Source organism: Canis aureus, chromosome 12 (assembly GCF_053574225.1).
Source record: "Canis aureus isolate CA01 chromosome 12, VMU_Caureus_v.1.0, whole genome shotgun sequence".
Classification (NCBI taxonomy): domain Eukaryota; kingdom Metazoa; phylum Chordata; class Mammalia; order Carnivora; family Canidae; genus Canis; species Canis aureus.
In genome coordinates, this window is record NC_135622.1 from 21144997 (window position 1) to 21162915 (window position 17919).

General features: G+C 38.1%; 1 protein-coding gene across 10 annotated transcripts in view; it reads left to right on the top strand.

Annotated features, from left to right (window-relative positions):
* The window catches only part of CTNNA2 (catenin alpha 2), a 1080823-nt gene that overhangs the window by 972776 nt on the left and 90128 nt on the right, over positions 1-17919 (top strand). For all 10 annotated transcript variants that reach the window (XM_077843060.1, XM_077843058.1, XM_077843061.1 and 7 more), the window contains one exon: positions 913-1113. In XM_077843060.1, coding sequence (XP_077699186.1) covers positions 913-1113 — 201 coding nt within the window. The remainder of the gene's footprint in view (positions 1-912; positions 1114-17919) is intronic.

A 17919-nucleotide genomic window follows, 5' to 3' on the forward strand; every position in this document is an offset into this window, starting at 1 on the left:
CCTGCCTGCCTGGATTCTACTTTGGGCAATGAGAGAGAGAGAGATCCCTGACCTTGACTCTAATCTGAGGGAACTAGCCACAAGACTGGATTTTATTTTAACTGTGGAGAACACTGCCATCTTCTTCTTCTGGTCAATTTGCCTATTTTATATACCATGTGCATGACATGACCTTAAAAGACTGATGAGGTGGTATTGGTCATTTTATAATTTCCCTTAAATGTCTCCTTAATAAAAACTGATCAAACAAGCATGCACCCGAGCTTGATTCTGGTCCTGTTTGGAAATGTTTCTATCTGATCAGGTTGGCTTCATGTTAACTGCCACACCTCTCTCTCTCTCTCTCTCTCTTGTTTTCCTTAAGATTTATTCACTTTTTGACAGAAAGAGTGCAAGTGCAGAAGTGGTGGGGAGGCAGGGGGAGGAGTAGAGGGAGAGGGACCCTGATGCCATGGGGCTCCATCCCAGGACCTGACCCCATGACCAGAGCTGAAACCAAGAGTCTGGTGCTTAACTGAGCCACCCAGCCACAGCTGCTGCAACCACTCTTAAAATGCAATACATCTCAAACATTGAAAGCAATGTTCAAAGTATGGTCCCCAAACCCACAGCATTAGCATCACCTGGAGCTATGTAGAAATGCATTTTCTTGGGCCCCACTCCAGACCTACTGAATCAGAAATGCTAGTAGGAGTGGCTCCTTGGCATTCTGTATGATGCTGTGAGCCCTCTAGCTGGTGCTCAAATTTGAGAACTGCTACTGTAATTTTAAACTATATTATTTAAATATTAGTGTTATAAGGTATGTATTGAGATGTGCAAGGTGATGTCTCATGAAGTTGATGAATCTCTTATATTTCTTAAGTGTGCAAGTGGTATAAAATCATATAAATGTGTGTGTTTCCTCTACAGAAAATCACATCTTGGAGGATGTGAACAAGTGCGTGATAGCCCTCCAAGAAGGGGATGTGGACACCCTGGACCGGACTGCAGGGGCCATCAGGGGCCGGGCAGCTCGAGTGATACACATCATCAATGCTGAGATGGAGAACTATGAAGCTGGTGTTTATACGGAGAAGGTTCTGGAAGCTACAAAATTGCTTTCTGAGACAGGTAAACATGGATAGTAGATTCAACCAGAATGTCCATGCCATGATTAATTTCCATATTTGAATAAGTCTTTCTCATTATCTTTTATAGGCCTCTGTGCTTCTAAATTATAACTGACCATTAAAGGGATCCTCTTGGTTTCTTAAGTTTGAATTTGAATAACTTTACCAGGATAACAACTTTATTGCTTTGCATGTATATATCACTTTATAATTTTCACCTATAATCTCACTTGATTCTTGCAAGGGCCTTGTGAAGTAGGCAGATTTTTACTATCTCCAAGTATGGGTGTGAAAGTGGAAGTTTAAATGACTCAAGAGACTGGAGGAAAGGTCACAAGTCTAGAAAACAGTGGAGATGTGATGGAGACTTGGAATGTTGAACTTGAAGCTATTTCTCCATCTATTTCTTGAGAAGCTAGGACCTTGAGGAAAGAGAAAGCATAAAGTTTCCAGGTAGTCTCTGGATATGAAATGCTCGAGGAAAGGGGGTGGTGGCTACTGTAAAAGGGTCAGAGTTTGAATATGTGCCTTGTCCCTCTAGGAAAGTCTTCCATACCCTCTTCTAAGGCATGTGCTGCCCACTGGGGGATCACTGATGTGGGAAGACTGGGTAACTCATGGGAGCCTTTCCTAGCTCTGGTGTATTGGGACTGGGGAAAAAGGGCTTATTCTCACTGAGTTAGTGGAACAGCTCATTCCTTTGAGTAGTTATGTCAAAGACCGACCAATTTTTAGTAGTTTTTGCTCTTGACTAATGTCACTGGGCTTCAGACCCTTTCTCAAATCCCTAATACCATTAGTATTTATATATGTATATATGGGGTGGGGAGAGCAGTGCTTAGAAAGTACAGGGAAGGAGTGAACACAAAGGGATAGGAAAAGAGAAGTTTATTTTGGATGGGGTTGTGAATAGGTAATGAACTGGGCCCTCTGTATGCTCACAAGGACCTCCCCTAAAAAAAACTTCAATGGCCTTTCCTAGTCTGTAGATGGACTGTGGAATCTATTAGGTTTTTTTTTTTTTTAAATGTGTTTCTGAAAGGTCAGATAAAGCAGTGTTCCAAGTGCTACATGATACAACATGTTAGTTGAAATAGGTTTCCTCCTACCGGGAAAAGGTTATTTAAAAAGACCCCTGTAGATGTTTGTTTGTCTTAAATAGCAAAGAAAACAGCAGATAAATGCAGACCTTTGTTGTTCTGTCTGAAATATAAGCAGGAAGGAAATAAGGTAACATCACATAATAAAGAGCAACAGTCCAGGGATTGTTGAGAATCATCACAGATTTAGTAGAAATAATGATTAATAAGATATGTCCACATTTTAAGTAGTTGAAATTTAGCACTGTTTTCTTTCAAATAGGCTTGTCCTTTGCCTTCAATAAAACAGCACAAAGCAAACCATTTGGTTTCTTTCCTCACTTGGAAGAATTAGAAACGGGCATTTTACTCTCCAATAGAAGGACTTTTTTTCTTCACCCTCCAGAGGACCCTCTCATGTTTCTGTGCCTCTCAGTTTCTGGCCTGTTAGCTGTATTCTGTTACAAATTCTCCAGCTTCACATGGTGTATTACCTACATAGCTGCACTCCCTTGGATCTGACACTGGGGAAAAAGAGTAGCAGAGAGGGTGGAAGACATGAAGACAGGTGGAAGACAGGAAGACATGAGCACATGCCTGCTCATGACTGGTTGGAATGTTCATTGTAACAGATGAAAGACACAGAAAAAGTGCCAATTTACATGGGACTTTGCACACCGAGAACTCAGGTATTGTTTAAGAGACATTTTGGAATTGTTTTCTCATTGTATTTTGGGTTGCTTTAATGAACAGAAGGTACGGTGCCTAGTAGGTCAAAATCTGCTTAAAGGCAAGGCAGTCTGCTTAGTTGATTGAAATATTTTTACATGATTTTCACTCTAACTTTTGAAATGTAAGTAATTTTCTGGTTGCTTTTTAAACAACAAAATCAATGAAATATGAAACGGAGCAATCCATCGAGGATTGTTGTTGATCATCAAGATTTTGCTCTTATTTGTTCACTGTCAGAGCTTTTATTTATTTATTTATTTATTTATTTATTTATTTATTTATTTATTTTTTTGTCAGAGCTTTTAAAACTCTCATTTCAACCCCTCCTTGCAGTGACTGAATATTTTGGGGACTTAACTAAAGGCACACTTGAGATTCTGGTGTCCACATACAATTCTTAATTGAACAGAGAAGATGCACGAGGTTTTTAAGTACTTTTCAAGAATTATTGATAATAACTAGGAAAGTCTTCAGGTAGAAGAGATTGAAATAGTTTCTACACAACTGTAATTGAAAACACAGGAATACGCGTTAAGGAAAAATAGATATTGGTGTGCTAAAACCTAGAATATACAATGTGTATACATTCTTTTGCTTCTTTCCTCAGTTTTCTCTAAACAGAAACAATATTGCTTCTTATGAGTAACTAGAGAGATTATCAAAGAAATGAAAGCAAAAGCTTGAGCTGTTAACTCACTGGTGCTAATGAAAATTGTTAGGACTATACTAGATCTTTGGAGTTGGAGGAAGATGGTAGGAGCAGTTCTGTGATTATGGCTGTGTAGTTTTGTTGAATTAGTCTTCTGGTCACTGTGTGGCTGTGCATATCATGCATGTCCAGATTTCTACCTTTGGACTAATGCTTTATTTCTGATTTTTTTTTTCTAAATTAGGGCCACAGTGAAATGTTCACTTTAAAAAAAATGATCTTATCAAATTTTGTCCTGAGTACATTTTATTTCAGGGATAGAACACAGGGGCAGTGAGAAAGTAGAGAGAAGGTGCCAAAAGGAAGGATGACAAAAAAGGAGTCCAGAACATGAAAGACAAAATGTCACATTTTCTTCTGTCTGCCACAACCTACCTGATTCTACCCAATTTTATGTCAGAATTGTTACATTCAAGACCTTAAGGCAGACGTTCTCCATGTCTGCCACTGACCATTTAGTCTAGATAATTATTTCTTGAGGGAGGGGAGCTGTCCTTTGCATTACAGGATACCTAGCACCCCTGGCCTCTACCTATTAGTTGCTTAGAGGACCTCTTTTCTTCTCTATTCCAAGTTATGACAATTAAAAGTATCTCTAGACATTGCCAGATGTTCTTGAAGGGTGGGCAAAATAACCACCATTGAGGATAGCTACTCCAAGGGAAGAAATATCCCCAAATAGTGACAAGTTTAAACAAGGCAAAATGGAACTTATAAACTGTGGCCACAGGATAAAAGAAGTGAAGGGGGTGGGGTAAGAGAGGAATTACATATATATTACAAAGAAAAAATCTAAAAAAGGGCTGAACATTCCAAGTCTTGACTAGACCAGACTTTGCTGCTGAAGGGGTTTGCAAACATAGGCCAGCCTCCGTTTAGACAAGTAAATGTTGCCAGGGAGGGCCTCTGCAGAAGGACTCCCATTTTACCACCTGGCTGCCTTCTCTGAGTGGCTAGAAATTGAAAGGCATCCAAAGAGTGACATAACAGTCTGTAGTTGATTTTTTTTTTCTTTACTTTCTCAGTAAAGCTAGTGTTGTGTTGAAAAGTGCTTTTTGTTTTTATGAATGCTGAATTAAATTCGAGAAAATAATTTTGTGGATTATTAGTATGCTAAAATCCTAGGGCAACATTATATAAAATTTTACCTATTTTTATAAAAGTATCTAGGGTGAAAACACACAAACCCAATTACATTATAGCCATTAAATACTTACATAGCATATTTGATGGGCTCTTCAATAAAACCTGAATTATAACAAGTTGTCAACAACTTGGTAGGAAGCGCACACATGGTTGACTAGACCCATCATCAGAGATCTCATTTACAAAGTCAGATTGCTGCAGGAGGTTGAGTGGGGTGAAAGTACATTCAGTGATAGCATATTTAGATGTATAAAGAGGAGCTCATCTTCACTGAATGGATTATATTGAAATGTCATTTTTATAAATTTGATATCTGAGGCAAGCTTGTGGCAATGTGAATGTGGTTGGGTTGAGAGATCTTCGAGATTCTGCCAACAGTTCCCTCTTCAGAGGGCACAAATAAAATGAGGGAGAGAAAAAAAAAGAGGAAAAAGGAAAATAAATATTTAATGAGGACTCCATGTCACCTCCATATGTGGAGATTAAAATTCCCATATTTTGGAAAACATGTGGTCCAAACAGATAGTATGGTTTTCTTTCTTTATCTTTCTTCCTCCCCCTTTTGCTCTCTTTTTCTTTCTCTCTCTTTTTTTTTTTAATTAAGTCTATTTTTTAGAGCAGTATAATGTTCACCACAAAACTGAGGGGAAAGTACAGAGATTTCCCAACCACTCTCTGACCCTACACAAGCATAGGCTCCGCTATGATCAAGATGCCCTACTAGAATAGTATATTTGTTATAATTAAAGAAACTGCCCTGACACATCGTAATGGCCCAACGTCCATAGTGTATAATTTTGTTCACTCATGTTATACTTCCTGTGGATTTAGGCTAATGTATAATGACCTGTATCCATTATTATGGTATCATACTGTATATTTTCATTGTCCTTAAAGTCCTCTGTGCTCCACCTTTTTACCCCTCTCCCCCCACACCTCACCCCTGGTACCACTGATCTTTTTACTGTGTCTACAGTATCGCCGTTTCCAGAATGTCCTATATTTGGAATCATACTATATATACCCTTCTTAGATCGTCTTCCTTCACTAAATAGAGGTGGTATAATTTTTACTTCCATGTGTTTGTAATGGAAAGTTAAAAAGTTTTCATAAGGACAAAGAGGGATTTTTTTACACCATTTCTATATATATTTGCCTAGAAAATATAAGCAGATTAGCAAATAAAAGGTACAAAAATTGGAAATATTAAAGAGGGGTAAAGCTGTGTCAGCACAGTCCAGATTAAGAATCAGAAGAACTCATTTCTTTGACTTTTAGCAACTATAACTTGAAACTAATTAATGCCTGTAGGCCACAGCTTCTCCTATGTTGCCTGATGTTTTGTCATCCAAGGATGGTCAATGTCCTTGTTTTTTTGTTTTGTTTTGTTTTTTAAATAAATTGTCACTGTTTCCTGGCTTTCCAGTGATTGCAGCTAACATGGACAATTGTTGCCCCATGAATCCTCTGTTTGAAGCCTTTGCTTTATCAAGACAGATATGGTCATTATTTTCTAGGCAAAATATATCCATGCTTGCTGCATCTACTCTCCTTCCTGCGATGTTCTCCTTTTCTTCCTCCCTCTCTGCATCTGTATACTGAACTTATACTTTAAGACGTGGCTCATTCTCAGTTGAAGACAACAGGGAACTGTATCAGTCTTTCGATGTTCAGTATGTCCTCTTCAGTGTCTGCTTTAGTGGTCCACAACTAGGTTGTCCAGTCCTAGAGGCAGGTGTTTCTATAAGTACCTAGGACCTAGAGCAGTGTTATCGCATAGTTAACATTTAGTGTACATAAATTGATGACAGGAATATAAAAATTTAGGATATTAGGTTTCTCTAATTTTCAGTAGAGAATATGTCCACTAGCAGCCTTTGGCTTTCAACTCAAGAGTCTATGATAGAGACTTCCTTTCCTCCCCACACTTTATATGTAGTAAAAGGAGAGCAATCTGTTTGACCACCTGGGGTATAGACTGATTTCTGTTGCTAGTGGGATTAGTTTTTATGATTGGATAGGTCTGGATGACCTGCCTGTCCCAGGGGCTGGATTGTGGAGTGTGTAGACAGAGGTAAGGTCAACATCAGAAGGAGGTGGTAGGGACAGCTTATTAAGAAGACAAAATGTTAGATATTATGGACAAGAAAGGCCATTACAGCCTAGGTCACTTCTCCATGACTGACTTTGAAATTAGATTATGAAAGTAATGAATTTCAACAGAAGCTGTAATGACCAAGATTGTTCACCCTACACATCTTTTAAATACATTTTAATATAACCCTGACTGTTGGCATAAAGTATCTTATTTCTCTTGGAAAGGTCAAAATGATTAAAATATGCAGGAAATATCTTACTTGTTTGGTGGGTGTGGTATTCATGGTTTTGAGAAATCAGAAGTACAGGAGAAATGAGAAGTTAATTACATCTACTTAACAGTCCTTCAATAGGTAATTTATAGTTTGTCTCAGTGCCTTTTCTGTATTACCGAAACCTAGATTCTCTAGATATCTGGCTGATGTGCTTTAATATCTGTACTTTATCCTGAAGCAAATGCAAAGTTTCTGGCTCAGAGGACAAACTTACTACTTACGGCACCAGTTTCCCATGCCTCATTCTCTGTCTGAAGGCAATGCAATGAGGGAAGGTGAATTCCACACATGCAAAGGAGGTCAATGCTACAGGAGAGGAACCACACAATTATGCATCTGGGAGCTCATCTAGGAATTGGTGTTCACAGTCTCCTTCCCCTCCTGAGAGGAGGAGAGAAACCTTTGCTCTTTAATGTTAATAAACTCCCTCCAGGAAAGGTCCCCTACCTGTTACAACCCTTTGGGTTATAAATGACTATTTCCTGATTTTATTCCCCTTTAAAAGGTAAACACACATTTCTGCAGAGATAAACATGTAAATCTCTCTCCCGGTTCTTTCACTATTTTTGGACTGCTATTGAGTCATGCTTTCAACCAGCTTACTGGTCATTTTAGCTCAGAAAACCCTGGCCAAGCAAAAACATTGAAAGTATCTACCCCGCAATGGTCTGTTCATAAATAATGCGTTCTGCTAGAATTCAGACATGTCCAGCTCTCTTAACATGGGGTGCTGAAGGGCCATAGGAGATGATACAACTTGAGAAAGTAAAAGATGCATTTTTAGGCTAATAATAAACCTCTAACGTGGAAGTGGAAATGGGATGAAGTGGATATAGAAAGGCCAATGATAACACAATTCATGGGCCATAAGTTTGGAGCAACATAGTGGAACAAATAGCACTTTTCTAGTGCCTGTTTGTCAAAGTAAAACCAAAAGGAAGGATCTTCATTTAATTCTGTGTGAGTCACATAATGGGTTTAGAATCCTAGGGACTGCAAACACCATGGTACTTCTTTGTCACTTGACAGGCATCTGGGGCATCCGTGGCAGGAGGGCCTGTGAATTCTATGTAGCAGGGCTAGTATTGGTGTCCTTAGGAATTGGTGGCCAGGATATATTAATTTTGTACAACTGAGGCAGTGGGGTGTTCCCTTCACCCAGATTCTCTGCCACATCAGTAATAGTTATTTGAATCCTAGAGAAGAATTGCTGACATGTGATATGTCATTTGAATAGCCCAGAAACAGTTTGATTTGGAAAAATGGGAAACTTTGCTTGTGGCTGGAAGACCTGGCATAACAGAAGGACATAAAAACTCAAGTTCTGTTTATTCTTGTCACCTCCAAAATTAATCTCCTCACCTGGTTTGCCTTTCTGTATTTTACCTGTTCCCCAGCACTAGCTGGATTCCTCCTTGTCAGTGAATTCCTCCCTAGCCACACCAGGCAATCCCACTTCTCTGTACTCTCACTCCTCCTATTATCTGTGTTATAAGGCACCTACCACATTCTCCGCTGTGTTGAAAGCTCCGTTTGCCCATTTGTCTCTTAATGTCACTATCTGCCTGTCTGCCTTTCTGTCTAGATAAATGCATGTATGTATTGCTTCCTAATTAACCCCTTGAGAACTAAGACCACCTGTAATCTTCCAGGCTGATTATAATTGAAGCTCCAAAATGTTTAACATAAATGAAAAATCTAACTAACACGGTATACCATCTTATTTGAGAGGTTATATCCTTTTAAAAAATTATATGCTTAATGATCAAGGTCAGAATCTTAGCAGTCATTTTATAACATCTTAATCCTTTAACTCTCACTAATGCCAAATTGAATTGTAGTTACCAAGTTTGGTCTTCACAGACACTATAAACTCCATAAAGCACCGTGTTCAATTCTTTATTCATTCCTTAAGTTTCAGAATTAAATGTGCCATTCTTTCCTTTTAACTTATAAACCATTTGTGATTATTTTTGAAACACTTATCTTAAAATATAAGAACTGTCCAAGCAAGCATTTCTTTCCCAAGGGAAAGGAACTTGTGTCTAGACAAGAGCAGATGGATGCTCCCTGATTCTCTTAGGGTAGTTATCATGAATGAAATTTAGAGTTTTTTTCCCCTCTTCTTCTAGGCAGTTCTTTTTCATCTTTCATCAAACAATTCAGCTCATGGGTTATGTATGGCCTTCTGGAGCTTGAATTTGATTTTGATGTTTGAAATGTACATTATCATTTTCTAAACATGAATTTATGAAAATGGCAGCCTTCAGGAACTCCCACAGAGGGAACAGATGACTGACTCTGACGAAAGAAAGTCCAAGAATACACACAGGATGGGGGGAAAAATACACATAGGATGGAAGAATTAGGACTAGCTGGAATGATGCTGAGGGTTGTCTGGAAAGTAGAAACAGCTGACAAATAGTCACCAGGGAATAAGAAGCAGCTTAAACTGGGCTTCCTCTTTACTCCCACTTTCTAGTGTTCAACATCTTCTAACCTAATTAGGAGTCATCAGGATAAATCATGGTAAGTGTATCGCTGGTCTGGACAAGATAAAATTTAAATTTAAAGAGTATTTAAACATTTTTGGTACTATTCCTTCTACCACATTTCAAAAGGTTTTAAAAGGATACTTCACTCTAAATTCAATTAATCAACTAACATAAGTTTGATATAGGAGGGAAATACTTTCACAAGAATATTAGATTAAGTTGGAGGGTTTTTTGGGGAGAAAATGAGGGAGAGAAATGAATTTTGATTTTTTTCCAGTTATGAGCTTTATGATTTAAATCTCATAACTTTTAAAGCTCCCCTTTCCTCATAGATCTGATGAGGTCATAATAGATACAATGTTTAACACTGGCCTTCTTGGCAATCAAGATAAAATGGAAAATTCTAGGAATGAGTATATCAAATCTTGTCCTGAGGGCAGATTTTATTAGGAAATTCACTATTAAGAATATAAAACCATCCAAAAGATGATGTTGTCCTGCCAAGGAGAGAGAAGGGCACTGAATCAGGGAAACTAAGTTTTCAAGATAAGTTGTATGAACTTCCCAATTAGAGAGTTTAGCACTAATTTGAGTATTATTTTCAGTTTATTTTGCTCTCAGAAAGCTCACTTTTTGGTGATGAGTCATGTAGTTGTGCCTCTATCCAAAAGCTGGATGATTTTTGCCTCCTCATAAACAAGGAAACAGGTATATGGATTAGTAGATACAGAGACTCATGTGAAGATGATAAGTATAAGAGCTATTTTATGAATGTGAATCTTATATGCTAGTTATGATGGTATCTTGCATATATTCCACTCTTTTCTGTGTCTTGAAGGCAAGATCATACTTGTTTTGTCACTGTATTCCCAGTAGATAAGTACTGCCTAGGTTTATATAAAAAACTGTATACAAAATTTGTTGAGTGTATTATTTTTAAACCTTTTATAAAACCTAAAGGGAAGCTATCATCCCTCTTTTACACTTGAATAAACTGAGGTTCAAATTGGCTAACTTGTAAAAAAAAAAAAAAAAAATCAAATTTCAAGATTCATTTGCACATCTTCTTGGACCCAATAAATATAATAGAAATCTAGACCAAACATAGTTGTTACAATTGAACAGAAATTTTAGTATGGGGATCCCTGGGTGGCGCAGCGGTTTGGCGCCTGCCTTTGGCCCAGGGCCCGATCCTGGAGACCCAGGATCGAATCCCACGTCGGGCTCCCGGTGCATGGAGCCTGCTTCTCCTTCTGCCTATGTCTCTGCCTCTCTCTCTCTCTCTCTCTCTCTCTGTGTGACTATCATAAATAAATAAAAATTAAAAAAAAAAAAAAAAAAAAGAAATTTTAGTATGTCCTGCTAACTATTTTTACTGATATTTCCACTTCTGGCATAGCACATTTGTTTAGGTACCTATTGCTATGTAACAAAGTATACCAAGGCTTAATGGATTAACATTATAAACATTTGGTATCTCATAGTTTCTGTGAACCAGGCCAGGTACTATTTAGCTGAGTACCATTGCCTCCAGATCTCTCAGAAGGATGCAATCTTTTTAAGGATCAATTGGCAAAAAAGCTACCTCTAAACTCACTCATGTGTTGTTGGAAAGCCTCAGTTCCTCATTTGTTGTTGGACTTGGGGCCTCAATACCTTATTCACTGTTGACCAGAGGCCCCTCCCTGTTACCTGTCCTAAAGACTTTTCCATAGATCAACTGTATATCATCAGAGTGATCAAGTGAGAGAGTAAGAAAAGGCAAGCAAAATAGGAAGCCAGCATCTTCTTGTAACCTACTCTCAGAAATGACATCCCATCCTCCTTGCTATATTTTATTGGTTAGGAGCAAGTCACTAGTCTCAGCCCATGTCCAAAGTGAGAGGATCACACAGTGGCATGAATACCAGGAAAAGAGGGATCATTGGGGCCCATCTCAGAAGCTGTCACATACGTAATTGCAAATGCATAAAGCAGGGATGGACAATATGGTTGATGACTAACATAATTAGACATGTAGACAAATCCCACAACATGAACTTCATAGGGACATATCTAACTTCTGGCATAGTGTACCTATTTGCTTATATAATGGCTTCTAGAAAACAAAAGTTCCACTGAATCAACATAGAGCTATGCAGTATATGACCAGGAGTGGGAGTGGCAGGAGAACAGTGGAGCTACATACTGGAGAAAGGAAGGCCAAGATTGGCTCAAGGTGATTGGAGAAGAGATTTGGAGCAGAGGACAGATCTGAGAAGCTGTACAGAACCTGAAGCTAGTGTATAATTCAAAGATAACAATGTGCATGTCAAAGAGAAAGAAAAAAAATACCTCACTAGGAAAAAATTTCCTCACTAGGAAGAATTTTATTTGACTTAGGTTCTGATACTCAAACATTAATCCCCCCTCCCTCTCCCCCTTCCTCCCTCCCTCTCCCTCTCCCACCCCCCCATAACTAACTAACTAACTAACTAACTAACTAACTAACTAAATCTTTTTTTTTTCCCTAAAAAAAGTGAAAGGTCTAGATAACTCAGGAAACCCTATCCAAGTGCTTGAACAAAATTCTGGTCATTCATGTATCTTGAAGGAAAGCATCTATGTCTAATAGGAGTATATGCTTCTGTAAATACTTAGAGAAATGAAACAGCCATTATTCATGAGGTAGATGTATGGATACATTTGATTATCAAGCAGGTCAAAAAAAGATTCTAAGTTCAGAATTTTGAAAGATCCCTGTGTGTGTGTGTGGGGGGGGGAGAACTTAGAATGCCCTCTAATAACTTAATTAATTACCATGATATTCTTTACTAAAGCTACCGAACCAGTATAAAATGGTGGCTGGCTTCATTGGTTTGTCCTTAGTTATTTTTGAGTGGTGCCAAAGCTACAAAAGTGTCGTCACAGCTTCAGTTTGCATTGGACTTTTCTTCTCCACTGAGTATGACTTGGAGCTTCAGACTCTGATGGTCTCCTCACTAAATAATTATACTTCACAGATGTGCTGAACTGTCAAGATACACCCAGGGCCTTTTAAATGCCAGTCACTCTTTCATTTAGGCAAATTTAGGCCCCCAGTGGTTTAGATCTACTCCCCTATATACTCTCTTCTCCTATTACTGAACATCTAATTGGGGGCCACTTGAATAAAATCTCTTAGCAGTGTCTGATAAAAACCATTTTGGGGAAAGGATGCCTAATATATAGAAAGCACTTGAAACAGTACTTTCCTGCTATAGGGGAATACTGATCTTGCTGCCAGAAAGTCTCTCCAAAATAATATCTTCTGACCCCAGTTATTCTGATAATTTTTAATTCTCTGACTCCAACTGTTAAAATGGAGGCATAGTAACTATTTGTTATTGGCAGGACAGTGGGGGGATATCATGTATTCCTCCATTGGAGTTGGCCAAAATTCCAACCCACTTTGGATGTTTTATTTTCTCTCTAGATTTTTTCAAGTGTTCTCATTCTTTTTACTTTATATTTACATGTATTAGACTGGCTTTTCTCTAGAGCAAAGGGTCCTTGTTGATTTTCTCTTCTCTTCCCTTGACAATGAAGTTTGGGCAAGGAATACACTCACAAGATTGTGTTGGCTAACCACACCACAACTGAGTGATCCATATGCATGCAGATTTCCTAATTTGGCTCTGGTGAATTACTCAAGGATACACTAATGAATCCTCTCCTTCCTTGGTGGTGATGTTCCTACTCAAGCAGTCCTGAAAGATTCTGAGCTCAGGTTTCTGAAAGGACCCTAAAGATCAAACCTAGATGCCCGTTAATAACTTGGTTAATGACTCATGAAACGATTTAATAAAATTACTGAACTAATAGGAAATGATGGGTAGAAAGAGGCTTAGTATGTGATATGTGATACTGCTCTTTTGGTCTCTGAAATACTGAATAGTGAGTTGTTCTTTACATTCTATTCTTTCACTTCTCATCCTTCTCCCACAGATTAGCTGTGCCAGAAGCATGATATGGGCCTAAGATGCAAAGAAGAAGAACGAGCTGGTCTCTTTCTAAAAGTGATTCCTAATATAAAACAGTTGACTTACAGATGTGTCAAACAATTTAATACATTATACTAAGTACTATAATGGTTCATACGTGACTAGGAGGCTAGAAAATGATAGAGAACAGACAATTTTGTCAATTAAGGACGTTTAACAATGGCAGTTAATTCTAAATAAGATACCAGAGATTGAAGAGGAATTTGCCTGGGCCAAAGAAAAAGAGATTTATTTTATTTTATTAAGATTCTATTTATTTATTCATGAGAGAGACAAAGAGGCAGAGACATAGGCAGAGGGAGACATAGGTTCCCCGCAGGGAACCTGATGTGGGACTCCATCCCAGGACCCCAGGATCATGACCGGAGCCAAAGGCAGATGTTCAACCATCTGAGCCACCCAGGTGCCCCAGAGAAATATTTTAGTATGAGAATAAATTCATCATGGGCATGTTGATGTGACATGGCATGTTTCCATATCATCTTTGAATACATTAAATCGGTCTAATTGAAACATTTAAATATATGTAGGAATAGGTGGAAAGACACAGATAAGAAACCATAGGCAGATGTCTGATGTTTGTATCTTGTAAAGATTTTAGAGTCCCTCTATATTAAAAGGAATCATCAGAGTGTTTAAAGTTAGTTGTGGACTTTTTAGATGTTTACTCAAGGGCAGTGGAGTTAGTTGGCTGTATATTTCCATTACCTCTAGTTAACCTTGTATTTTGCTCTTATGGTTGTCAGCAGTCCTATTTGCATCTATTGTACAACTTCTTGTTCATTTCCTGATTCACCCTGTGCTCTGAAACGTCACCTCCAATGTCTCTCTGGAGGATTCAGTCTAGATCTTTCTCACCTTTGTTTTAGGATCTCAATAGACACTAGAATGAGGTGACCTTGATTTTTATATGCATGCTGACCTGTGATTTCATTACTCTTGGAATGTCATCATTCTGTGGCCTAGTGTGCACTCTGCATACAAAAGTATAGCAAGAACTTATAAGCTTATTTCCAACTTTGATCACACTTTCAGGATATGAGCCATTAAGAGCAATTCAGTATTTCTGATAAATAGCAGTAAAGTGGTATCTACATTTTTGAATGTAATTTAGAAACTAGAAAGAAATTTCTATTTTTATAATCCCATATCAAAACCCTGTTAATATATAATGTGTGAATCAGAAAGGCAATACTGTGTTTCATCCTAATTAGTGGAAAGTGGAAGCAGCATCATACTTGAAGTGGTTTCAGACTTTTTCTATCTCAGAATTACTTTTGGGATATTGATTTTTTAAGACCTTACCAGAGGCATTAGAAGAATTCATAGTTTAACATCTTAGGTCCTGTCAAGTTGGATCATTTTTCTATGAACTTTTATTTTTCTGTCTTATCGCTTTAAAAAACAAAACAAGATAAAACTAAAACAGCAAAGAGAACAGCAGCATGGAGAGCAAAGGTATATTGGTTAAAGAGTGGTAGCAGTTGACCAAGACCTATATAAATAAGTATTGAATGTGTTTAAGAACAGAGCATGGAGAAAGATTTTCTTAAGGGTCAGACCTAGAAAAACCACTGACTTGAGGTAAGAGAAATGAATGTCTTGACAGTTAAAGTAAATAAGATAAAATTTAATTAGTTCAAGTTGTGGGTTTTACCAGGTTGAGGAATATAATAAGATCATTGGAATATTAAGGATAAATTGAACTCTGAGACCCCATTTCTACGTAAGGATTCTGTACCTCTTCTCCTATCATTTTTCCCCCTTACATAGGAGGTTGATGTTATGTTCTGTTCCAATCTTTTTACTAAAGAACATTGTTTTTTCTACTTCTTTTGACAATGCTATATCCACAGCAGTGTTGCCATGTCCTCAATTCCCCTAGAGAGATTCTGTACTCCATGTTGGAGCAAACGGAATACTTTCTCCAATCTTGGGGTTTTATAGCAGTTCTGGGCATGTTTTGGGCCCCAGAGCATCCCTTATAAAAGTGGTCCCTTTTTAGAGTAGATTTTAGCTTTCCTCTCTCTCCCTTGGGCACAGAATCAGACCAAGAAGCTGGTAGAGAAAGATAGCATGACACCTCCTACATTTTCCTCCTCCTCAGCTCTTCTTCAGGGCAATGTTGCATAAACAGAACAAAGCCCCACAACAACACTGATTGCCCTTTTATACTCCATCAAAGACCTGTATGGAAATAGAGGTGTGTGCCCAAGAGCCCAGGGTCTAGTGGGTAGCTATTACCTAACTCAACTTAAAAAAAAAAAAAAAAAAAGATTGATTGATTTTGGGGCGGGGGGGTGGTGAGGGGAGGAGGAAGAGGGAGAGAAAGACTTCCCACTGAGCCAGAACATGAAGCAGGGCTTCATCTCACAACCCTGAGATCATGACCTGAGCCGAAGTCAAGAGCTGGATGTTCAACCAAGTCCCCCAGGCATCCCTACCAAACTCTGTTCTGCAATGGACAGTTATTAATTAAAGTCGAATAGTAGGCATTTGATCAGTCACAATATCTGAGGGACTTCCTCACATAATACTGTTGATCAAAGTGGTTTCTATTGCATTCTGGTCCATGAGCTAGAACTTTATTTTTTCAGAGCCTTATTCTATAAAAAGTACAGCCTTGAGCATAATATGTTGATCTTTTAAAAATATTTGAATCATAAGAAGATTCAAAGTAAAAGAAAAAAGATTCAAAGTTATAGAACTAAGACCCTGCTTCTACCCTGAGGTGTCACAAATATTAACATTTTACAATATCAGATTCATATTATTATTTTCCTAAGAATTAAGATATTTCAAGCCACCTCTACTTGATCTCATGACCCTCCATTCCCCTCAAAGACATTTCCTATACTTAAGGTGGTATACATCCTCTCAGAGCATGTGTAATAAAGTTTATTTATGTTTAAATTATGCACAGTATTCTTTTGTGAATTTTTCAATTTCTCACAAATAATATCTCTTTTCAGTTTCATTTTCCCAGTCAGCATTTTGACTTTAGGAGCTTACTCACCTGACTATGTTGGCTGTCTCCTGACTTACATCCCAAAGTCCATTTGGTTCCATTTCGATGTACTGCCCATGATCTTGGAGTGAACAGCTTACCGTGTCTCCCCAGTGTCCCACTTAGTGGAGTCTACAGCCCTGAGATAGTGCCAGTTGGAAGGGATTAAAGATGTCACTTTTATCCCTAGGTTTAATATAACTCTTATCAATTCTTGGAATATTCAACCTCTTAAGAAACAACTATAACCATAGGGACAAAAAGATGTTCCTGTGACTCCAGTGTATACATCCCTCCTCATCAGTAACTCTTTAGAAGATACCCTAGAGGGGCACCTGGGTGGCTTTGTGGTTGAGTGTCTGCCTTTGGCTCAGGTCATGATCCCAGGGTCCTGGAATCGAGTTCCGCATCAAGCTCCTCACAGGGAGCCTGCTTCTCCCTCTGCCTTTGTTCCCGCCTCTCTCTGCGTGTCTCGTGAATAAATAAATAAAATTTTAAAACAAGAAGGTGACCTAGAAAATGTCTCAGCTTACTGGTTGGGACTGGAAGGCTTTATTTCATTTGATTTTGTCCAGGTGTTTGTCGGAATGATGTGTGCCCACTTGACTCCTATCTACATTAGGAGGGTTCCCTTTTTTCCACATGCTCTGTAACATGGGTGTTATTACACTTTCATTTGTTTGCCCATTCCTAGAGGTATGAAATGATCTCCCACTGTTTACACTATAAGTTTTTCAATTATTAGTGAAGTAAAGTGTCATGTATTAATAACATGGGGTTTAGTGTTTTGTGAATACCTGTTCTGCTCCATGGTCTATTTTTTTAGTTTTTGTCTTATTCATTTGTAGGCATAGTTATTTTGTTTACACGGAGGAGTACCAATTATCAGTAAATCAATAGGGACAAAACATCAGGCAGCTCGCTGCTACTGATGATACCATGTAAATATGTAAAATTGTTGATGGTCATGATGGCAGCTTAGACATCAAATAGAATGAAATTAATATTCAGAATCTTCACTTTAGGAAGGGAAGGGAATTTGTAATTGGTTTTAAGAAGGGTACTCAAGGGAAAATGCCAAATACATGTAACAGTATTTTCATGTCTAGGGAGGTCAATTTCAATGATCTATATTATTTAGTCATGTAAAACAGCTTATTCCCAATACCAATGGAAAGCTGAAGTGGCTTTTAATGTGGTATTTAGAAGTACATTTTTATTTGATTTTTCCAGCAGTACAACTCA